At 40.6% G+C, this 25,814-nt stretch overlaps 1 protein-coding gene across 13 annotated transcripts in view; it reads right to left on the reverse strand.

The window, feature by feature from the left end:
- Positions 1-25,814, reverse strand: part of GRIP1 (glutamate receptor interacting protein 1) — a 660,770-nt gene that overhangs the window by 39,711 nt on the left and 595,245 nt on the right. For all 13 annotated transcript variants that reach the window (XM_038549951.1, XM_038549944.1, XM_038549942.1 and 10 more), the window contains 4 exons: positions 25,080-25,160; positions 14,230-14,299; positions 11,845-11,990; positions 627-771 (listed from right to left, as the gene is read on the reverse strand). In XM_038549951.1, coding sequence (XP_038405879.1) covers positions 627-771; positions 11,845-11,990; positions 14,230-14,299; positions 25,080-25,160 — 442 coding nt within the window. The remainder of the gene's footprint in view (positions 1-626; positions 772-11,844; positions 11,991-14,229; positions 14,300-25,079; positions 25,161-25,814) is intronic.

Raw genomic sequence — 25,814 nt, forward strand, 5'->3', positions numbered from 1 at the left:
ATGTGTGTGCATCCCTGGGCTAGATTACTGGAGGAAAGGTTTCAAATACCTACCATAACGTGTTTCAGAAAGAAATGCAATTTACCCGGGGTGGGGGTGGGGGGGGTGGGTGTGCGTCACTGCCAAGAGAACAAGCAGACATTCTAAATTACAAGACATTACGAAGATGGTCACTATGTTTCCCAGGATCTTTGAAGGCAGAGCCTGTGTCATCATCCTCTTTGGAAAACACAGCAGCCAAGCCCACTATCTGTCAGGTAAAACAGGCTCAGTAAATGCTTGCTGAATTGAGCTGGACAAGCCTTTTAACCTCCCTGGACTTCAGTCTCCTCCTCTCACAATGGACACAATATAAATCCACCTCCAGTCGACTGTGGTCAAGTGTATACATTTCTCGAGAGTAAAATCACTGCTCAGCCCGTGACATCTCTCACCCCCTAGAAGATGCCCCCAAAGTCAAGTCGGAGCCCTGTCTGAGAGTCTCAAGCTCTAGAATCAATCCTTTGTGCAGATGTGAAAAAGTTAACAGATAACCCAGCAGGAGAGGGGAGCATGTTTCTCTGCCGCTGTGAGGAAGGGAACCCATCTCAGACACAGGTAATTGAAGCAGTTGCTTGAAATTTTACCTTTCAGCTAATCCCCCTTTAGTGAGGCTTGAAATGATTATAGGATCAAACGGCTCTTCAGTTCCTGAAATTGTGATGCCAAGGGGCCCCCCGTAGCGCTTAAGCTCCACGGTGTAAATAATTGCTCCGGAACTTTCTTGCTCATCTGCAATAAATGCCAAGGAGTCATAATTGGGTTCTTTGGAAAAAGTGAAATAATAAGACACATATATTCACATTTGAAATATGAAACTCAAAACTCCATCATCAAAGCATTATGTCTCAGGAAATAATGATTTTTGGGTGTAGAATCTCAGTAGTAAGACATTACATTCTGATACAGGGATGTGGTCATCATTAGTGTCGGGGCAGGGGATCACTGCCTAATGGCCTATGTTCTAAACCACTGCGTGACCCACCCTGCTGGCACCATAGGCCCTTTAGCCTGTGTCCACGCCTAGCACAGTGCTTGCCCAGCACTTTGTAAGTGTGCTATAAATAGATATACACCTGTGGGATGAGCACATGGCTGAGGAGACCGTGTGGGAGGAGAGAGTCACACAGTGACAGACCCAGGCCAGGCCATTCCCATCTCCAGTCTTTTACAAGCAAGCTAACTTTCAATATAGAGAAGGGTTACACTCAGGGTTGAAAGTAAACTTTGACATATACATGGTTAGGTGGGGCTTGGAGAAGTTGGCTTGGAGATCTAAAATCCCTTACACACTATTCCACTGATCGTATAGGAAAACGTTGATCCTATTGATGAATTCACAGATATTAAAAGGACAGGTTTGAATGGTTCCCTCTCGTCTGTTCTAGAGATTAAGAGCCGTGTGAATCACGTTTCAGGAGACTATACCAGGCTGCCACACTGTCATGGACTAATTTTCACTACTAAACATTTGCACGAAGGAGATCGTCGGTGAACGGCCTGCCTAAAGCACGGGCCTGCAAGGTGTCCTGGGAAACCTTTGGCACGCCTGGGTGTCTTGACTATGCAGGATTGCAAATATGCAGCCTCAGATTTCAAAGTGTTTTATTTGCTTATGACATGCTGAAAGTTCTCGAGCGTTTCTCGTTTTACTCCTTGAGCCTGGGAGCTGTGAATGGTTAGGGAGCTGTTTCATTTCTGTACCTAAGGACACAATGAAATGGTCCAGTAGCTACTTTAGCAAAATAGTCAGCTTTTACAAGTCAGACCGTATCATAGTTAAACATTTACACAGTCACATTTCTGCAATGAGCAGCTATTCATTTATGACATGAAGCCCTGAAATAAGGAGAAGAAAAGCTTGAATTAACAATTCAATTATGTGGCTGTACAGTGAACAATTACGATGAACATAAAATGAAAGGAAGGTCCATAGAGTAATGTAGGGAGCGATGGGTCCCCTCCCCGCAGCATTTACTTCATTTCTGCCATGGATCGGGACTCCTGGAATGTACCCATCACCTTTCCTTCCTCAACGATCTACTCCTAATAAGCTCCAGACATAGAGAATCAAAGATCATCTACTATACACTATTATGCTCGACCTCCTACGATATAAAAATATCCATAATTATACTCAAATTTATATGTTTTATATATATATATGATTTTATTTATTTATTTGAGAGAGAGAGAGACAAAGGGGGGGGGCGGGGAGAAGCACTCCTCACCCCCGACACAGGGCCTGATCTCATGACCCTGAGACCATGATGCTACCTGAAACCAAGAATCAGACGCCCAACCGACTGAGCCACCCAGGCGCCCTTACATGCAAATTTATATTGACAGCTGAGAAACCTCCACATGAAGCTTCAAGAGCTCCATTTGATGGTTCACAAACTTCTTACAGGTTTCTACTTAAGTGGTGGCCACCAAGGTGGTGACAGTCTGCTAAGGAGCTGCCGAGAGAAGCACAAGGACACGGTGCCTTATGGAGGCAGAGGTCAAGAATCTAAATTTCCCTACCCTACGATACATCATCACCCTTCAGAGCTGGCTTCGACATACGTGAATAGGGTATTATTGGACAGATTACATGTACTTTGTAGACTGTGCCACCGACTATATTCTGGATAAAATTCTAGGCGAGTCATTTGGTTAGTGGACCTTGGCATAGTTAAATATGAGTCGCCACCAGGCACTTTGCAGGCCATTCAGGGTGGGTGTTTCTGCTGGTAGGAAGATCCTGACCCTTTGTTGTTCTCCCTTGTAGGGCAAGCAGAAGCCCTGCCCTGTCAATGGGCCACAAGCTTTCTGGATTTGGCCATTAGCTCTTCATGGGAGTTGTGGGAAATGACAGCTGCCCAGCACCCAGGAACCTGTGGGAAGTTTCAATGGAAACTTCCATCCAGATGAAAATAAACCCTGGTCTGCAAGAAGCTGAGCTGAGGCGCAGTCCCACGTACTGGGAGAAGGTGGAGAAACTGGTTCTAGTTTGCTCATTCTTCAGGCTACCCTGAGTGAGGGCCCTGGGTTATTTTTTTGACCATTCTGCAACTTGTGTCATAAAGATGACAAACTAACACCAGACTGGAGTGAATGGGTTTAAGACCGCTTTAGGTGGGAAGGTTTTATTTTTATTTTTTAAAAGACTTTATTCATGAGAGATAGAGAGGCAGAGACACAGGCAGAGAGAGGAGCAGGCTCCCTGCAGGGAACTCGATGTGGGACTCGATCCCAGGACCCTGGGGTCATGCCCTGAGTGACCCAGGTGCCCCAGACGGGGATGTTTTAACTTGGGCAGCAATTCTTAAGGCACTCCATGAGTGTAAATAGTGTTGGGGTTGCAAATAACAAATAAATAAATAAAAATAAAAACAAGTGGCAGTATATTAGTGAGGAAGGACATGTTCCTATCACAACGTTGCAATGGAAACAGGAAGAAGTGATGGTGTATTTAAATTATGACAGAAATAGAGGCTGATCTCTGATTTCTTCAATGAACAAATTGTCAGAAACAAAAACCAGAAAGGGAAAGGGAAAATTTAAGAGGCATGACAACCAAAAGCAATAAATAGATCTGTTTGGACCCAGATTAAAATCAACTTGATAAAAATCTATCTATCTATCACCTATCTATCTACCCATCTGCTTACCTAACTATATAGGTACAAGAAAATCAGAGAAATGGCACATTGAGTGAACACAGGATGATATTAAGAATTACTGATCATATTTTGTGATAATATGGAGGTATGTATTTTAGAAATCCCTTAAAAGAGCATTATTTAGGAAATACACCCATAATATTTACAAGATGGAATGATATGTCTAGAGTTTCTTCAATATAACTCCATGTGTGGGTGGGGTGGGACAATTAGGATGGGAACAGAGTTGACGCAAGATTGATCTTAAGTTAATAATGGTCGATGCTAGGTAAGTTATGCTGGTTCATTACATTTTTCTCTATTTTAAAAACATATTTGAAGTTTTCATAATACATTTTTTTTAAAGAGAAAACATTGGGGCGCCTGGCTGGCTCAGTTGGAGGGAGCATGCAACTCTTGATCTTGGGGTCCTGAGTTCAAGCCCTGCCTTGGGTGTAGAGATTAATTAAATAAACAAACCTCAAGAAAATTAAAGATATTAATTCCCTTAGAAAACCCTAGTGGGTGCCTTGAGTAAACAGATTATTTAATTAGCCTGGCTTCCTTACTTTCAGAGATGATGGTGGTGGCTGCATATATACCGTCTCATCCAGATTCTTCTGACCCATCTGCCCACCAACCAGGCAAGGTTCCCAGAGCTTCCCACTGCCACTTGGTCTTGAGGAGGCCCCCACCTTGGCTCTGCTCTGTTTTTCACAGCGACAGTTTCTTCCTAAATTGTTTTCCTGGTTGGGCTCCAGCCTTTGCTGGTCCCCCACATCTATTTTCACCAGCGCTGCCAATATATGATTCTTTCTCTTTTCTTCCCGGAATATTTTGGAAGCATCCATCTGAATCGTTACTCTTACTTGCAGCTTTTCGGTAGTTCCCAATTCTTTAAGAATAAAAAACAGCCTCTTTGCACGAGCTGAGCTGGAGCCTCTACGTCTCCAGAGGGCCACGGCCCAGTCCGATCTCCTACCTTCTCTCCTCACTGAACCACTGCACTTTCCTAACATTGCTAACCTTGTATGCGTTGCTCCCTATGCACAGACGCCCAACCGACTGAGAAGGAGATATGCACAGATACCTTTCTTCTCCTAGAGAATTTCTGCTCTTGCTTTGAGACCTGGATCATGCGTCTTGTCTTTCAGAAGCCTTCCTGGTTACTAGCCTAGAGCTAGAGACTTTTCTGTGAGATCTCACGGCTCCTGTGTGTTCTTCCAGTGTTCTCAACTTCTCTTAATTCTTGTTTCCCTCTCCAAGGAGAGAAATTAAATTAAAATTGAATTCTCCCTAACAAGAGAAATTAAATATGAAGGACTGGATCCAGTCAAGTAGGTCTGAGCTCAGAAGAGCCACAAACCATTGTCATGTAATGTCTAGGATTCTTTGCTCCCTGAGAAGCAATCTCTGCCCACATCAAAATGCCTGCTCTTGTACATACGTTTCACTCTATGTCTGAATGCTTTCTCTACTTGTCTCCTCCATTCTAATAGGATCACCTGGAAATGGATATTTTTATCTTCATATCCCCAGAACCATATCTGGCACCAAGGAGACTTTGGTAAATGCCTGGACAAATGAACGAGAGGATGAATGGATGTCGTTAGCCTGAGTCATAGTTCCAAGGAAAGAGGTCTCTAAGAGAGCTTTGGGAGTCACTCTCCTTGCTACTCTGAAGTCTAGTTTCCTTCTGCAAACCCAATATGGCTCACTCCAAGAGAGATAATAAGACCTGGGCTGCCATCGTGGGAACCAGCAAACCTAGAGCATCCTCCCTCCACAGTGCCGTGCCAAGAGTGTGTGAGTCAGCTTCAGGCTGCACTTCCAACTCCATCTGCCTTCTCGGGCCATTAGCCCAACTGGCAGTTGTAAAGCCCTACGGCCTAGGAGGGTGATAACTGCCATTTATGCTCAGACCATTTTGGAGGTGGAAGCACTCCAAGACCTTCTCTCCTCGAGGCTGTTCCAGCTTAGAAAGGAGCGACTGGAGTGTTTAACCAGAACAAAAACTTTCTGAGAGGGAAAAATGCAGGATCACCACTAAGTTCCAAAGTGAGCCCAAACAGATGTTAATGATATTATAAGAAGCTTTTATATCACAACAGAAGGTTTACCACTATTAGTGAAAGACATGCAAAGGGGCCAGCCTACTTGTTTTTTCTGCTCAGCTCTAGTTAAGAAAATTAATGGGACCACAGAACAGATGCAAAATTGCAGCATTACTTATCTACAATGTTATTTTCGGGCTTCTTGAGTGCTGCCTGTTTAACAAAATGAACGCTATCTGGCTTGAATCCATAATGGCAGCTGCCTGTGCGGACCAAATAGGAGGCTTGGATTTGGGAGAGAGCCTTTGGAATGCATACATGGACAGGTCAATCAAAGTTCACTTTGATCTCTAAAAGTGATGGAATCCATCTTATGCAGCATGGCTATGTTTCTTAGAGGACAGGGCCTGAGAAAATAAACCGTTTAGAACAACACCCTTACAGCTTCCTGCTGTTGTGTGGTCATTTTATTTGAGCATGTCAATGCTAACAGACTTCCAAGGGGTTGTTGAGTGTCTAAGAGTACAATGTGAATTTCTTTATGTTTGTGATCATGTACAAGTCTCCAAGTCAGGCTGCTTTGGGACAGTGCTTCTCAAAGTATAGTCTTGGGACAAGGAACTTCAGCATTATCTAAGTATTTGTTGGAAATACACATTCTCAGCCTCAGCTCGGACCTATAGGAATCCCACACTCTGGGGGAGGGGCCCAGTCACCTGTGTTTTAACAAGTGTTCTGGATGATTCTGACTATAGAGTCTGAAAGCCATTATTTTGAGATCAAGCATGAAAAAAAGGAAAAAAATAATTTTTTTTGATAAATTTTTTTTTTTAATCTATCGTAGGTTCTTTCTTTGGAATCAGCTTTTTGCTAAAACCATCCCTACGACTGCTCCTAGCACAGCTAGGATCATTCTTGCTTGCTTGTAATGGGGCCTTTCTGTTACTTTGGTCTAGATTTGAGGGGGGTAAAAAGCTGGGGCAAATTATTAAGCTGGCCTAGCAATGATGAACTGAAAAAAAAAATAGGAAAGCTCAAATGTTTGATGGGCAGATTTAACTGGTACTAAAGCTACATGTGCATAAGACTCTATTTGTAAATGTGTAAAGGTAATTTGCTTTGGATGGGACAAATTACAGTCTGGAAATGTTTCTCTACACAAATTAGAGCCCATGAAGGCAAAATACTGAATTTATAGTCTCTAAAAACATGCTCTATATTAGAAGTGAGGAAAATCATTAGCAGGTCTACATTTGATTGGCACAAAGGCATTAATACAAAGCAGACAGACCCTTAGGAATTATTTGGGACAGGTTTGGAAGGCTCCATCTACTTCTTCCTACAACTCTCCAAATTCTCAAGTGTTTTTGCTTCAGGGCTGTTTCTCAGCTATCCAATCTCTCCCTCTTCATTTACATTGGATCTAGATGCAACCAAAGAAAAAAGAAAGGTTTTATTTCAAGGAGGTTATTTGCATCTTTGGGGACCTAAGGGTTGGGGAAGAGCCCTTGTTTTGGAGCCTTGGACCCAGGGAAGAAGACTTGGCTCTACTAGACTTATCTACTAGACTATGGTAATGAAAGATGAGAAATACAAAAGCTCCTGAAGGCAGAATGGTCACTAAATGTTGGGGAGTGGGGGTGAGGCAAATCCCTATAATTTCAAGTGTTCCAAAAGACTTAGACATTGCAAAATAAAGCTAAAATTAATTTTTAAAGCATCCTAATAATGGCAGGTAGTAGTTAGGATTCACTGGGTCTTACTAGGTGCCAATCAGCATTGGTGAGTGCTTAAATATATTCCCTCCTTTGATCCTTAAACAGTCATGTGAAGTAGGCATTAAATGGATATTTATAGATGAGGAAACTGATGCTCAGAGAATTTCATTTCCCCATTTCTGAGCTTGTCAGTTGTGAAGCTAGCCTAGCATCGTTAGTTATTTCATTCTGCTGCTCCCCGAGCCTGGGCTAGAAACAGAGTTGATTGGGACTCTTGAATGCCTCATTCTTCAGTAACCAGTTGCAACCAATTATCACTGACCAAATACTACGGCCTCACTCCCCTGCTTTAAGTCTTCTAATGGCTCCCGATGGCTTCTGGAGTAAAGTTCAAATTTCTTCATATGCTTTAAGATCATAACCATCTGGCTTCAGTATATCTTTCTCCTCATCTACTACCAAAGTCCTTACACATAGTCTTTGCTTCAGCTACGTCTGCTACTAGGACGTGCCATGCTTTCTGACCTCCTGCTTTGGCCCATTCTCTTCTGGTTAATTCTAACAATGCCTCCCAAACACTTTCAAGACCAAGGTTGTTAGAAGCATTTCCTTGAGCTCCCCAGGCTCAAATGGAGGCCTCCACACTCTCTTAACACTTTGCACTTACACCTAGAACATTCATCCTATTATTACCTATTTATTTTCTTCTGTATCTCATATAAGGTGACTGACTTGGGGGGTGGGGATCGCATCTTTTTTAATCTAAGAACTAACTGGCTGACCCTAACACCTCAACATATACCAAATAAGTGCTGAGACGGCATGACTGAATGAGAAACAAAGACTTTAACAACTTCGGAGAATATTTCTACCATCTCTGTGGGTAAGGGACGAGGCACAACAGAGCCATTAGTGTAACTGGAAGATTTGCTCACATTTTGAAGCAATATCTATTAACCCAACTGTGGTACTGCTGGCTGAGGAAACCAAGGAATATCCAGTACGGTTACAAACTTTCTACAGCTGATGAGAGAGGCAAGATTGAGAGGAACAGATAGTTAAGGAAAGAACTAGAAGACTCTGGGAGGACAGAAAGTCCGACCTTAGTATGAACAACATTTTAAGCAGTGAAGAATATAGATGCATATTGCCACTTTAAATACTAAGACAGGGACAGCCTTGGTGGCCCAGTGGTTGAGCATCTGCCTTCGGCCCAGGGTGTGATCCTCGGGTCCTGGGATCAAGTCCCACATCGGGCTCCCTGCAGGGAGCCTGCTTCTCCCTCTGCCTGTGTCTCTGCCCCCCTCTCTCTCTCTGTGTCTCATGAATAAATAAATAAAATCTTTAAAAAATAATAAAAAAAATAAAAATACTAAGACAAAGGATGGTAGTAATTCAAATCACCAGTTTAATTTCAGATTAAACATGGCATCAAACTTCTAAAATCAGTGACTGTTGTAAGGATCAATGGTTATTTCCCATTCATTTAAATCTTGGTGACGGATAAGGACCAAGGTGGGAAAATTCATTTTACTTATTAATAAGTAATAAAAATAGTCCCCCTGTATTGAATACAAACTGTGCTGGTAAACATTCCTATTAATAAGTTAGGACTGCTCCCTCAGGTGGTATTGCTATGTGTACACTACTGGAAATGGAGCCAAATCTCAGACTAGTTAAGTAACTTGTCCAAACTCGCACAACTCAAGCGTGGTAGAGCCAGACTTTAAATTCAGGTCTCACTTTCAAGCATGTGTTCCTTATGACCACCTCGTCTGCCTTGAGTGAATTCATTTTGAACAATTTCCTCCCCTACCCCTTGCTCTGCTCTAAATAAAAGAGAATTCAGTTACTCACTTCATACTTAATATTCTCATGTTGGGAGAGGATATAGAAACACTTAAATTCTTCCAAATCAATGATCAGATGATACTTTTCAAATAGTGTCCTGTTATAAAAACATGTCTGAATAAGTATATTATTTCCACATACCAAGTGGAAGAAATCCGTTTTGGCTAAATACGTATCTCACACCTATATTTACAGTCTTCTTTTGGGTAGGTCTATGGTTTTCAATGGAAGGATTTAGGATTTTAAAAATAGGACCTCCTAAAAAATATAATAATAAAAAACTTAATAAGCAGAAGAACTGCCACCGTATTAGGCACAGGGGGAAAGGTCTACAGGAGAAAAAATAAGCTGAGGGAAAGAAGCAAATGAAAGTAAAAACGGCTCTCCAAATGCTCAGTTATTGTTTCTGCAACTCCTTCTGCCTAACATATCTGCACAGCCTGCCTTTGGAACTGGGAAAATCGCCAATTGTGAGCACTATACATATTCATCTCTGGCTTGGCTTTTTTACTCTGCAAGGAAGGTAGGTGAGATCTGCTTAGTTTGGCAAATCATGCAAAATGGGTTTCTCCACGGAGCTTTGCCTCTTCACTAGGACAGAACCCGGACTGATGCTTGAGGCTTTATCCTTTTTTGAAATAAATCCCCAAAAGAAAGTGCAATTGAAGCATGCTTGTAAGGAGAAGAATGCAAATGTTGGTATGGAAAATCAGTTGCTTGGGAAATAATGAGTGGAAATTTTTAAGCGTCGGTTATAAAAATGTATTTGAATACAATCAGCCTTACCAGCTGTACTGATGGATGCAACTACCAACTTGTTTTGACTTTGAACAGGAATCAAAAACACATGGCCTGATATGACCACAAACTCTAGATCTAGATGGCTTAATTATAGAAGATTCCAGAACACTGACAATAACTCATCATTGGTTGAAACTGAATTATGTACCGCAGAAGCTCTCTTAACCAATCTCTCTTTGGCCATTACTGGATTAATGGTGGTTTTCCATCCTCTTTGTAAAATATACCTACCAATGCCACTGAATGCCCTAGAGTAATAGATCTCTCTTTCTAGTACCTCTGTGCATTTCTGTGCCTGCTAACAATTGAGTTATAAGCTTAAAAAGTTAAAGTCCATTTTGTTTATTCCCAAGCCTGTTTACATCAATTTTACTAGTTTTTGTAACTATGTGATTTAATGAATCTTACATAACTTACGAAATGTGAGTACAGTGGTTCTACGAAGAAAACAAAATCAAAGGCTTTGGGAAGATTAAATAAGGAGAGTCGTTAGGCAAAAATCTCTTAATTTTGTAGAGAAAAAAACTTGAAAACATTGGGCAAATAAAAATCTAAATGGAGTAAACATTCTGATTACTTTAAATTCTCACTGTATTAAAACAAAAACAAAACTATATATATGTGTATATGTATCATAAACTATATATTACGTATAAGGCTTAGGCAAACAAACAGTAAAAAGATTTTTAACTATGATCAGCAGAATGATATTCATAGCAAAGAAGTTGGCTTTACCCATAAGATTGGCAAAATTTTACCTCAAATGTTTATGCTATCCACATCTATCAATTTCTGTAATTCCCCACATTAGCTGCACCTTTCAATTATGGGCTTTTATCAATGAGCTCTAGGTCCTTATCATAATCAGATAAAAGAACTTTGCCAACTGCCAGGCTGCTTGGATTGTGTTTCTTGGACCACAGTAGTATCATCGGGGAGTTTGTTAGAAATGCAGAATTCCAGGCCTCCCCTGGGAGTTGTGGCCAGGAACGGTGTTTTAACAAGCTTTTCAGGTAATTTTGAGGCCTAAGAAAGTTTGAGAAGTACTAGCCCCACTGTGTTTGTCTGTTATTGGAAACCCAACAAATGGAATGGCCCTTGCAGAAAGCATGGTACAAGACTTGTCAGGAATCCTGAGAAGGTCCTTTTTATTCTTACTCAGCAGTTCTCCTTCTAAAAAATATTTCCTAAGGAAATAATTCAGAAGGAGAAAAGTTGAGTAAAGATATCCTTACGTAAACATGTCTGTGATTGTACTACCTGCGACAGTGAAACAACTGGGAGCAATCTAAGTAAGAAGAGAAGAATGATAAATTAATTACAGGCAGTAAATAAAAAAATGATAGGTATTAAGTGTTTGAAAAGTGGTAATACGCTTATGGAGTTATAACATGCATTATGGCTATAATTATGTAATATAAGTATCAACTAGAAAATGGCTGAGTCCATTATAGTAGGGTAGTACTGGGTGATGATTTAGTTTTTGTTTTTGAATGTTATTTTGATACAGTTGTGATCATGTTTTTTAACAAAAATATCTTAATTATATCATAAAAAGCACCTTTAAAATTCATGCTACACTCTCAACACCCAACTTAAAGACCCTTTTAACTATGTAAAATGCTGCTGCAATGTCACTAGCCAGCTGTTGTATGTAAAACATCAAGATCTAATATCTTTTGTGACAGCTGGGCAGTTAGAGAAATCAGTCTTAACTAAGAAAGCCATCAATACCTGAATTATCTTCGTCTTTGCGGATTTTGAGCTTCACCAGCTCTTCACACTGCTGGAGGATCTGAACTGCATCTTCCATAGAACAGTTGTCCAGCCGGATGTTATCTATTGCAAGTAATTTATCCCCTAGTTCCAGGGTTCCAGTCCTGTTAGTAAATGCAGGGCCACACATGATTAATGAGCACCTACTCGGGTCACTTAGGAGGCATCAAGAATAATGTAGCATGACGACAGTCTCTAGAGGAAGAGAGGTTCTTCAACTATTTTTAAAATACATTTTATTAACAAATCCCTTTTTCCCTAGTCTTATTTTGTTTTTGTTTTTTTTAATAAATTTTTATTTATTTATGATAGTCACACAGAGAGAGAGAGAGAGAGGCAGAGACACAGGCAGAGGGAGAAGCAGGCTCCATGCACCAGGAGCCCGACGTGGGATTCGATCCCGGGTCTCCAGGATCACGCCCTGGGCCAAAGGCAGGCGCCAAACCGCTGTGCCACCCAGGGATTCCCCCCCCCCTTTTTTTTTTAATAAATTTTTCCTAGTCTTATTTTGGATGGCTACCATGACATGACATTTCAAGAATATTAAAGACATTTTTTTTGAATCCTAGTTCCTTGAATTAGTCCAGGACAACCATCTAAGCTTCACTTGGGAATTCTAAGTTTCCTAGGAAGGGAGGTAATGGCACAGGGTTTACGGACATTGGGTGTCCTCATGCTTCTGCACGCAATTGCACTACATTTCATCCTTGGCAATCCAGGTACTAGGAGAGGGTTGAGAGAGTGAGGGAAATCAGGGAGGGTTGGATTTAGTGGAGGTCTGAATCTTGGTGTCCCTGCCACTTCCACTTGTGCGGGGAAACCCATCGTGGCTGAGGTAGGGGAAAAGGGTGAATCTGATGCTACTTGTCCGCAATGTGGCCATTGAAAGCCTAAAACTGAAAGTGGACATCTGCAGGTCTGTTGGCAAATTTTAAGGTCCATCATGAAATGAGAAAAATAATGAGAATGTGTATGTGTTTGTAGGTGCATATATGTATACACGTACATATTTGTAAGGAAAGTTGTGTTTTGGTAAGAACGATCTTTTACGTATTACTTCTGTGACAGAGATTAGTAATTGGCGTCAGCTTCTATTCTCCTCTCTTCTGACCTCTCCTGGGTCATTCCCTGAAGATGCACACCCCAGGCTCTCTTAGCACCATTTCCACTTGCCTTCTATGGCTAGAAAATTGCAACAATTGGAGAAAACTGGTGAGGATGGCAGAGTTGCTTCCCCAGCCCCACACTGCCTGACTCCCTTCCAACTGTTGCATGAGAGACACAGTGTAGTCTTGTTGGTCGCAGCCTATTTATGTCTCCCTGCCATGGCATCTGGCCCTATACTTATATATCTAAACTCATACGATGTCCTTCCTACTTTTTGAGCATTAAAACTACTTTAATGACATGACTGTGATAATAGATGGGATTTTTTAAAAAAAAGTCCTTATTTGGTCAATAGAAAGTCAATAGTCTTATATCAGTATTCCCAAACATTTAAAAATATTTTTGATCTAAGGGTGCCTGAGGGGTGCAACCAGTTAAAGGTCTGACTCTTGGTTTAGGCTCAGGTCATGATCTCAGGGTTGTGAGATCCAGCCCCAAGTCTGGCTCTGTGCTTGGCATGGAGCCTGCTGGAGATTCTCTCTTTCTCCCTCTGCCCCTCCCGCTCATGTTCTCGCTCTCTCTCTCTCTCTCTCTCTCTCAAATAAATGAATAAAATAAATATTTTTGATCTGTGAAATCAAAAGTTTGAGACTCTCTAATTTTGACATTACATGGACCAAATAGGAGACTAACACTGTTCAAGGCTCAAGGAAGGATCTGGCTTGGCTAGGGAGGACATTCTGGCATTTAGCAAAGCTCTTTCACAAGCTATTGTCTCCATGTAGGGTGTTTCTCATAACTGGAGCCACTTCCAGATTTTTAGCTGGAAAATGAAGGACAGAAGATGATCAGGGAAGGAGAGCCAGTGATGGACTCAGGAAGGACCCTAAGAAATATTTTCAGGTGACTGTTGTCTGCAGTGGGTACAGAAATAAGGTGAAATGAGGTGGGAGAGCTAGCTACCCAGTCATTGCATGAGGAATGTTGAATATGATTGATTAATAGTTGCTGTCTGGGAAAGACTGAGGATACCATGATCTATCAGCAAGGTCTACCATAGGTATGGAAAGGGTCATTTCTACTTTAATTAAGGAATGCCTCGCATCTGGCTGGCTCGGTTGGTAGAGCATGCAACTCCTGATCTTCAGGTCCTGAGTTCGAGGCCCATGTTGGGGGTGGAGTTACTTAAAGAAACAGAAATGCCTTGGAATAAACCAGAAAATTCATTTTCCTTACCTGTGTGCCACACTTCCTTTCTTGATATCTGATATGACAAGGGGGTCTCCTGGCTTTCTGCTAGACGGTGCTGTAATAATGAAGTTGGAATAGTCACATCTTTATATCCATGGTTCACCCACACCATACAGTTCCCGTTTTATAGCAATGGTTAACGCAACTACAGTCTGTTGCCTACAGACTGCAAAGCAAAGATGCTCAGCAAGCAAATTAGAAAATGTGCACATTCTATCTTCTTGATATAAAAATGTTTGTGTTAATAAAGTATTTACAAACTTAAAAACTAAAAGTCACTTTAGATTTGCAATTGGAGAAGGAGGCAATTGCAGAGCTGCCCATTAGGTTTAAATCTATTTCAACCTGTGATTCCCAAGAGAAAGGTGAAAGGTGAATACCCCAATAGGAGACTATGAGAAGCAACTAGGGGCTCCCCCTCTTGGTATTTATATGTGCTCCCTTTGCCTACTTCTTTCTTTACTTCTTTTTGGTGAGGAGACACCACTTTTTGTGGGACTGTGCTGTACTAGTGTACAGGGTTGCAAAGTGGGTGAGATTTACTGATTTAAAGCTCTTTTTTTCCCCCCAGGAGGAAATCTTTTGCTAGACATGTAAATCTTGAAATTTTGCTCACATATTCAAACCTAGAATGCTCTGAAATGTTCTAGAATGTGAATATTTTATTTTATAGTAGTATTTGACTTACTTATATTTTATACATATTCATATTATAAATATGCACCTATAACTTTTATTGAGTTTACAAATTATCCTGCTATCCTGCACAGTGGTCAGTTTTTGGCTTTATAGCTTCTCTCAGGGATATTTCCATTTGATGAGAATGAAAAGCAATTAGTTTTGAGTCTACCTTAGAATTAATCCTAAAAATGAGCTATAGGTCAAATAAGTACAAAAATATCATCTTCATCTAGAAAGTTTACATTTAATTTAGGTATTTGATAATTAAAAGAACCCATACTGACATTTATAAAAAAAAAAAAAAAACAATTTGCCTCTGAGAGGAGATATTTTGCTAGTTTGAAGTCTGTAGTGATTTCCTTTTAAGGATCATTAAAAGGCCCCTAAAGTAAGATTTTATTATAAAAAGGCTGATCACCCCATAATAATCATAGAACCATATCATATCCCATAATCCCATCTGAATCCCAGGAAAATGTTTATGCATAAGAACAGATGGTTTAATATCTCAACACAACATTGAAAGAAAAAGCAAATACATATACCAATACCTTACCCACTGTTTAAATTAGTCCATAGTAAATGTTAAGGGGATTTCATTCAGTCATTATTCTTAGCTTCTAGCAAAGTATGTAAAACATTCTATCCACTACAATTAATTCATAATTTAAACCTCCACTCAATGATTTGATATAATTCCTCCAGAGAAATATAAGCATTTAGCATTTTTATACATGTCATATTTTACAACTGCAAATTGTTTTGGGCATAGGGTTCAAAGACAAAAATTTTGTTATGACCAGAAAATGCAACTTTTTTAGCATCTGCCAATGAACTTATACTCTATTTTGCCAAGCTGTAGTAACCATCACAGAGCACTCAATGTTGTTTCCCTTGGTTTTTAATAAAATCCATGTTCCACTGAAATGGTTTGAAATGAAACAATAGTAGAGGCAACAAAATACATCAAACCTGTCTGTCATCTTTGTAACAGAGGAAAATAGCACCGAGGCCTCTTGGACCAACCCACACAGCTTTGCAGAGGTTTGAAAGTTATCATGGCACATAGACACATATGGTGGCCATTCTTAAATTTACTAGATTCTTCTCTTTTTTCTTTAACCAAGACTATACCTGAGGCCTGAAATCAGGGTAGATGCCCAATGGAGTGATGAAGTTGACCCTGGAAGTGTGTCCAAATCCATATGAGCTCCTGGCACTGTTGCTACCGTGCCTACCAGCATGTTAAATGTGGCTCTGGGGGCTCAGACATTGTTTGCATATCCAAGTACCTATGTTTTAATTCTCCACTACTTGAGAAGGAGTCACAAACCAAGCATGCTTTGCTTGACTTGTAGTACTTTAAAAAATTAGATTAGTTGCCAACATTTAAAAATTAGTAGATTTCATGCACGTGGATAGCTTCTTTTAAAATTTGGGGGGTAATATGGTAGAGGAATCAAGAGCTGGGATTTGGCAGCCAGAATGCTTGGTTCAAAACCCTGACTCTTTAGGCAACTGAGTTTTTTCACCTGCAGATGAATAATAATAATAATAATAATAATAAATAATAATAATAATAATAATAATAATGCTTATCTCAGAGTTTTTTTTTATAAGGACTGAGTTTTACATTGAAGTGGACCGGACCAGTGCACATGCTACTATTACGATTATTTAGTAATGTTAGATACTTCTCAACTGCCCTCTTGGGAGCAGCCTTTTATTTCCCACTTGCCACTGTCCTCCCTGGATGGATCTCATTCACTGACTTGCCTCACTCCTGAGGGCTTCTGAATTTGTGACCCTTTGAACGAGAATACCCTAGCACTTAATGCTGTGAATTTGACTGAAGTTATCCACAGAGTCATTTGTTTAATAGATATTTATTGACACTAACTATAAACTAGGCAGCTCTGCTCTGGGCAGAGGCCATGAACCCCTAGAGAAGGTGTATAACAGAGGTGGGGGACAGGGATGGTTAAATCTCATGAAGTTATTAGCCATGAAATTCCCTCTTCTGCAAAGTGATTCCAGGTGAGAAAGCCATATGAACCATCATATGGTGGGGAGGTCTCACTAAATGGTTGTGGCCTACCAAGAAGGATCGCACGTGGTTATTGAGTTCCGAGAAGGACAAAACAGTTTCAAAATGCTTGAAATCTCAATATAAACATGTACAGAACTGAAAGTCAGACAAAAGAGAGAGAACGACACAAATCCCGTGTCATATCATATATATTCAATTTAAAATACTGCCTTTTCCTTAGTCATAGTTCCTAAAATAATTTTAATTCAAACTCTTCCATCTCTGTTAGTTGTTTTTGTTGTTGCAAGTGCTACATTTTTGAGTCATCTGCAAGTTTTTTCAAAACTCATCATTTTCATGCCTTTTACAGCTATTTTGCAAGTCAACAAGATGATGTTCCTAGAAAAATTATCCTAAATCACCAGAACCCACTTATATAACATCACAATGATTGATTTTTTTTTGTGCTGCCCATAGATGTACATTCTTGATCCTCACAAGAAAACCATCTATTATATTGTTTTTTTAAATTTACTTTTTAAAAACTATTTATTTATATCAAAATTACACATGCATACAATTTGAAGAGTCAAATTTCTCCAGGAGCACCTCTTTATTTCTTACTTCCCTAGATGCAACTTTTGGCTATTGCTATATTGCTGAATAACACACAGTGTTATTTATTTATTTTTCAGTGCTAATTTTTTACTTTCTGCTATGAAAGATGAGGAGTTAGCTCTCTCTCACTCTATATCTGAACCATATTCACATATTTTTTTGTCCCGTGGGATTTCTCCATTCTTCCAACATAGTTTTGTCTTAATTTTTTATAAGATCAATATTTGGCATTCTCCTTTATGACTACATAAACAGTATTCACAGACAAGCTATGTAGCATGATTACTTGCTTTTCACAGGCTCTGTTTTCCCTGTAGCTGTCTATTGTCTTGGTGTCTTTGCTTAGTTTTCTTGTGTTTGTCGTGAATTCAACTCCTCAGATCCCAGGTTATATAAATCTTCTCTGAGTATGATTAATCATATCAGGGCTTCTCACAGAGGTTTACAACCCATCTGGACTGTTTGCTTTCCGGGGTTGCTATATAGATCTTGGGAACTTCCTTCCCACAGACCCTGGAAGATGTTCTCTTGACTTTTGTTATACTCATTAAGCAAGGAGGCCATTACACTGAGGTGGCTCTAATGGGGTGATGGCCTATAGAAGTAAACCAAGATCTAAGCCTGTCAATGCCTCAAAGTTGCAAAATTAAATGCTAAGGGAAACCAATCACAAATAGCCAACTAGGCTTTAAGCTACAGCCAACGAATAATTTCCTTTGTCTGTGTCTGCACTTTATCTACATGTCTTCCCCCAGGCTCCAGTGGGTAGAGCACTCCTAACTACTTCCAGTTTGGCACTGCCTGATTTGAATCTATTTTTGCTTCAATAAAGTCTTAAAAATTTTAATATGCCTCCATTTATCTGTTAACCCTGCTCTCTTGCATCCTTGGAGCCCTCACACTTTTCTCTACTCCCTCATATTGTAATGGCTATCATTTGGATATTGTGTCCTTTGGATTCAGCTTGTCTAATTTTATATCTTTAGATTCCTCATTTCGTTGTTATTTTTTTTTTTGTATTTATTTATTTATGATAGTCAGAGAGAGAGAGGCAGAGACACAGGCAGAGGGAGAAGCAGGCTCCATGCACCAGGAGCCCGACATGGGATTCGATCCCGGGTCTCCAGGATCGCGCCCTGGGCCAAAGGTAGGCGCCAAACCGCTGCACCACCCAGGGATCCCTTTGTTGTTATTTTCTTCTAGTTTCTGGAATTTTCCCTCACCTCTATCTTCTAATTTTTTTTATTTTTTTAAAAAGATTTTATTTATTTATTCATGAGAGACACATACAGAGAGAGAGAGGCAGAGACACAGGCAGAGGGAGAAGCAGGTTCCATGCAAGGAGCCCGATGTGGGACTCGATTCTGGGTCTCCGGGATCACACCCCAGGCTGCAGGCGGCGCCAAACCACTGCGCCACCGGGGCTGCCCAATCTTCTAATATTTTAATTGCTGCCATGTTCTTAAGTTCCAAGAGCTCTTTGTCTCCCCCCTGCCCCTCCCCCTTGGTATGTTGTCTTAGAAGAGTATTCACTTCCTGTCTCCCATCCACACATTATCCAAGGTTGTTACTGATGTTAATGAAACCTTGTTCCTTTTTAAGGTTTTCTTCTTCCTGAACATGCTGCTTCTGTCTTTCTTCCTTTTTTTTTTTTTTTTTTTTAAGATTTTATTTATTTATGAGAGACATGAAGAGAGAGAGAGGCAGAGACACAGGCAGAGAGAGAAGCAGGCTTCCTGCAGGGAGCCTGATGTGGCACTCAATCCCAGGACCCCAGGATCATGCCCTGGGCTGAAGGTGGGAGCTAAACCACTGAGCCGTCCTGGGATCCCCTCTTCTTTGTTTTTGATGATAGACTTGCACATTCAGTTTTTCCCTCTGGTGTCTGCTTTTTCTTGGCTGTCTGTTCACATTAAAGATGCAGTCCTACAAAACTGTTAGGAAGCCTGGTGCACCTGAGAGGCGTTTGTGGACTATGGGATCCCTGTTTAGTTCAGGCCAGGCTGTTTCTTTGGGTCAGATGGCTCTGATTTTTCCTCCCACTTGGAGGGCATTAGCCTGGCTAGCTGGCCTCTCTGAGCCTGCAGAGGGGAAGACTAGCAGTCTCCACATTCAGTGTGTACACTTTGCCCTCATCAGCTTTTGTAGAGCAGCACTCCTACACTCTTCTGTGCACTCCCAGTCCAGAGGCTCTCGACTTCATGCTTTCCAGAGAAGGAAACTTGGTTCTGCCAGGAGGGGAGAGGTGCCTGGCTGTACTGGCTGCGGGAAGGCATCTAAGGGAATGATTCCTTCTTCACAGGCTTTCAACCATACCTCGTGTCTCAACTACCACCGGAGTCACTTCCAGAAGTTCCTGATTCCACCAATTCTTGGTCTTGTTGGGAGCTTAGGATGCAAATCAGGTTCCTTGTCAGCTTTCCCTTCTGCTTCTTTAAATTCATCTTTCTCCATCTTCTCTGCCACTTCCAAATTTGGTTGCTGCTATCTATTTTCCTTTTCTTCTTCTCCGTATGGCTTGTGCCTTTTGAAAAATCTTAAACTGTCATTTATTTAAAAACCGTATGGGGTGGTAACAGTGCTAAATGCTAGTGTTCAAGCTATTATCTTTTGATCCTGAAGATTTAAAAATCACTAGTCCTTTCTCACGATCAGGAACTGAGTCTTAAAGTGAACATTCTTTGCTTCTCAAATAGTTGTTGAAAGGTAGAAAATGACATTTTCGATCTTTTGCTTAAAACATTTTGTATTGGGCAGCCCCGGTGGTGCAGCGATTTAGTGCTGCCTACAGCCTGGGGTGTGATCCTGGAGACCCTGGATTGAGTCCCACGTCAGGCTCTCTGCGTGGAGCCTGCTTTTCCCTCTGCCTGTGTCTCTGCCTTTCTCTCTCTCTCTCTGCATCTCTATGAATAAATAAAATCTTAAAAATAAATTTTGTATTGGGGGCGTTTGGGTGGCTCAGTGGTTGAGGGTCCACCTTTGGCTCAGGGCATGACCCTGGGGTCCCAGGATCGAGTCCCACATCAGGGTCCCTGCAGGGAGCCTGCTTCTCCCTCTGCCTGTGTCTCTGCCGCTCTCTCTGCATCCTTATGAATAAATAAATAAAATCTTTAAAAAAATAAAAAACAAAATCCTCTGTATTAGAAGACAGGTAAAATCTTCTGAACTTTGGAGCTAATTAAACATGAATCAACAAAGTATCCCAAGAACATTTGATAATATCGCAGCATTTATGGGTCTTACTCTGCTAGTCGGGGTACTTTGCTCAAAAGGCCTGATACTGTGTCCAAACTACACTGGAGACACACACACACACACACACACACACACACACACACACAATCATTCAGTTTGACTTTACTTGCAACCATATATATGATACCTGGCAAGTAAAACAAGTTATTTGATTTGAAATGGAGCAGTGAGTAGAATTTTTATTGCAAAGTTGGCAAAAAAACTTGAGCCATTCGTATTTTTCCTAAATACGCTTAAGACTTAAGAGGAAAATGACAGATTTGTTGTGCTTGTCATAAAGGCTGTTTTATGATTTTATGTATATATATAAAAAAGCAAGCCTTTGTTCCTAAAAAAAATCCAGTCACAACTAAAAAGGAAAGTCAACAAATTAACTCCACAAAGTGCTGTCTTTTGCTTCTCTGATATAGGATGTGGGAAGGGTCATCAATCACGCAGAAGCAGTGAGGAGTGGTGGTGTGACAGCAAAGCCCATGCCAAGTCAGACAGAATGGGTTTGAATCCTGTGTAGCCTTCATGAGCTCTGGGTCCTGGGCAGGGTACCCAGCTGAGTCTTTCTTTTCTATAAAATGGGCATAGATGCCACAGGGCCCCTTTGAGGATTAAGCGAGAAGCACACATAGAAATTGCTTCTTGCCATGCCTGGTACAAAGTAGATAAAAATTCTGGTAGTGAATCTGCAGAAGAAAACATCAGTATCAAAATAACTTTACTGACAACTGCAGGTGACAGTGGCCACCAGGGTTGTCTGACTTGAAAGGCTGGTGGGCTGCATGGCAGTGTATGCGCTCTGCTTCCCTATAGGCTGAGGCATCAGACCTTTGGGATGCTACTTCCAGCGTGAGACTGTTCCACTTTATTTGCTATAATAAATCGCTCCACATTATAGCAATCACATCAATAAAAGCAATGCCCGGTGCTAATGTGCTATGAACGTCTCATCAGGAACTTAAGAAAATTAGTCTAAAACTGCTCACCACATCCAAAATCAGAGAGACTCATTTCTCAGTCAATTAGGTATGAAGAGTGAGTGAGGCTTCAGCCAAGTGTGAAAGGCTCTGGTGGAAAGCTTCCCAAGAAGAGGCCTGCTTCTTGCTCCTCAGGTTCTCACAGGGTGAAGGAGATGGAGGAGGACTTTGTATATAGTAAGAAACATCAATAAACTCTTGCATTGCCTCAGTTTTGCTAATAGGACCTTTGTGTTTGAGAAGAGGGTCCCTTGGTTTCCTACCCAAGTGCTATAATTGTAGTTGGCATGAAATTTTGTGGGGTAGAGCTTGGGTTGAGCTATTTCATGAAGGTCTATATGCAAAATAAATAGCAATAATCATCATAATTACTAATACTGTTAAGGCTCATAATTGGTTCGAGGCACTTTACTAACTCATTTAATCTTCTCAAGATTTCTACGAGTGCACCAATTTATAGAAGAAGGACAAGGAAATGGTACAGAGAAGTCAAGAGAGTCAAGGAGTGGAGGAGTGTGGGCTCTGAGGCCTTGCTCTTAATCACTTTTCAAGTAGGTGCTGCTTTGGTTCACACCAGGCCCTTTGCATAAACATCTGCATTCATCATCTCCTTCAAAGGCTCATTTCTGGAGCTCACAGTGGTTAGGAGAGGATTGTTAGCAGAAGATTGTTTCTGAGAGATTCCTTATTCATTCGCTCCACAAAGACAGGGATGAAAAAAGCACCTTGTACAAAATGCCAGGAGCCATGCTAGGCCTCAGGAGTTTACTATTTCATAACAATAAAAATGGATTCTGGCCTTTTTTTTTTTTTAAAGTAAATTCTGTTTGCTCAATTGGGAAAATATGAGTATTTTCCATGAGGAGACACAAATTCAGTATAGTGATGATAGGTTGTATATATATGGAGCTGTAGCTCTAGATGGGCTGACAAGCGTGTTTGACAAGCTTATGTATCATACCTCCATCCAGGAATGGCGTACACTTCCAGCTTCCGTGAAGAGCTTTAGCTCACGTGGCTAAAAGTTAGACCATTCTTGTGGGGGCTTGGGGGAAGTTTCTATTATTGGTATTAAGTGTAATAGTACATACATAAAACCATCATAACATAATTTTAAAGGATTCTTCACATGAATAAAATATGTTGTAATTGTGTATACATGAATACACTTCAAACAAATTGAGCATCTAAGTATTGACTTAAAAAAGGACTATATCGCAGGATTAGTTTTTTAAATGGATACTCTACAGTTATATATATATATATATATAAATTTTTTTCTTTACATTCTTAAAAAAATTGTAGTGGACGCAGGATGTTACATTAGTTTCAGGTGTAAAACATAGTGATTTGAGACAAGTTGATTTGTTAATGCTGTGCTCACAAGTGTAGCTACCACCTGTCACCATGAGCTGCAATTACAATACCATTGCGATGCAATTACAAGACCATTGACTATGTTCTTCTCTATGCTGTTCCTTTTCTCCCTGTGACTTATTCATTCCATAACTGAAGCTCTATCTCCCTCTCCTCTTCACCCATTTTGTCCATCTCCTTACTCTCCTCCCCTTACATATATCACTTTGTAAGAATAAATCTATTGTACATAAAAACACAAAGACCATTTTCCCCACTTAAAATCTGTTAAATTCCAAAACTTCACATAGGGCCTAGGCATGCTAAGCACTCAGAATGCATTTATCTAATGAAGGCAAAAGGAAGAAAGAATGGAGTGGAAAGCAGGGCCTCTGAGAGCAGCCGGCAGGTTATGCACTTCTCCTAGAAAGATGGCTTTCGTGGCCAATTCTGATGACACAAATCAATGGAATGGAATTAATAGAATAAATGAGAGCAGGCTTAACGTTATATGGGGGTTGCAGCAGCCATCTTGAGCCCCAAATATTTTTTGAATAATTAAGGTCTGATGAGCTCTCCCCTAATTTCAGTAATCACCGCTGTTGATGGAATGACGGCACACTTTCTTTGTTTCATAATGAACAAACTGAGAAGCTAAGTCATCCAATTAAAGGCATAAACGACTTCAGTAGTACCTAGAATAGGTCTGGAGTTTCCAAAATCCCATCTCATCTTTCTACTTCTCATAGAGAGGCATGAAGACACAGCATCCCTACTCTCTTCCCAGTATGCCACACGGGGGTTCAAGAGGTGGGTGCAAGTGCTCTCTCATACACAGACCTGCTTGTTCTTAACATTTATTCTGTATTAAAGTTCCACTATTTTTTTTTTTTAGTGTTGCACTAGATCTGTCTGATATATTGTTTATACCTAAAATTTCATTTTCATTGTTCCATTTATATTGTCAAAGTTGAAGTGGACAGGCCCCGTTTTGTACAGCCCAGTTGAGAACTATTTTTGCGTTAGCCACTGAAATAAATGCGGTCCAGCAGAGTGTAGTGAGGCACTTCATGTAACCTCATCGCTCTTCTTGAACAGACCACTCCTTGGTCACAGACATCACCTCTTTGGTCTTTATGCGTTAATCATTTGCTTTGTTTTCTTGGGGGCATTTATTGATGAACCTAGTTGATGGATATTAAAAGCACAAAAACTTCAATTCACATTCTATAAATGGGAACTGAAATTTTCAAAGCTGTTTTTACCAAAGCAGTTATAAAGCCAGAGCCCGAGGAAAGGAGGGAATTAAGCACATTTATATGCTCTGCTTTCCTTTTTTGGTTTGGTTAGCCAGATACCTTGGACCATGCAGGAATTCTAAAAGTTACTAAATTAAGAATCATTATATTATTAGTCTTGCCAAACGGCTTACTGATGCATACATAGTGGACTGACAGGAGCATAATCTTAAAAGGAAATAAATGTGATTTTTGTTATTAAACAGATTATTGTGAAAACAATCCACAATATAGGAGAATGTAGAGAGCCTATATGCATTTCTATGCTCATCTAGTTATTCATGGTGGGGATGAGATGCATTTATTGAATACTTACTACTTGTCAGGAACTCTACTAGGTATAATAAATATGTTCTTTTATTAAATACTTCAAATAATCCTATATTTTTTTAGATAACCTTATTCCCATTTTACAGATGAAGAAACCTACAATCGGAAAGAGTTTAGGTAACTTGCCCCTGACACAAGGGCCGGAGGTGCTACTGGCTCTGCCTGTTTGTAACAGGACATAGAAACGTGGCAGTGACACTTAAAAAACACTTGTCACACCTGCAAGACATCCGACAGTACAATTTTCTAATGTCTTTTTCAAATCCTACGTTTAAAAAAAAAAGGGTCACTTTTACTTACAACTTATGGTTATTCCAAGTTCCACACTGTGTTTCTTGGGGAGCTTCACGTGAAACGTGCCACTACTCGGGATGACGGACTCTGTAATTTCAAAACAAAGAAGAGATGTTTGTACGCGACCTGGAAGCACCAATCAATGAAGATGCATCAGGAATTCTTGTGTCATAAGCGTCTGAAGTTAAAGTTGTGGGAAGTGAAGCAAGGAGAAGGCCCGTAGGATCCTGATGAACTCTGCTCCTGGTGAAGCACACCTGTCGCGCCCGAAGGCAGCCGTGCGTGATTCACAGCAACACCTGAGCTCAGTATCCTGAAGTGTCATCCGGGCAACCTTTGCATCCCATTCACCTGGACTGGGTGAAAATACAAATACAAATACAGCTTCCTGAATCACCCTAGATCGACAGGATCAGAATTTCTGAAGATAAAGCCTGGCAATCTGCGTGTTAAGCATGTTCTCCAGGTGATTCCCAGGCACACCAGAGTTTAAGAACCATGGGTCTGATTATATTCTTTTTTTCCTCTTCAACCATGTTTCCCAGAGTTACCTATTCAGCGATAATTTCTCTTTTTCAACCTTTGTTAGAAGGTAGCTGGGGGAATCGGTTTTCAGGAGAAATTTCAGCTTGATGAGATGGTTGTTGATCTGGGGGGCAGCGAGGTGCCTTCATTTGTAATATAAAGAGTGAAAAATATACCCCAAGAAGGTGGAGACAAGAGTGATACTTGAAATATTTC

Source organism: Canis lupus, chromosome 10 (genome assembly GCF_011100685.1).
Source record: "Canis lupus familiaris isolate Mischka breed German Shepherd chromosome 10, alternate assembly UU_Cfam_GSD_1.0, whole genome shotgun sequence".
Classification (NCBI taxonomy): domain Eukaryota; kingdom Metazoa; phylum Chordata; class Mammalia; order Carnivora; family Canidae; genus Canis; species Canis lupus.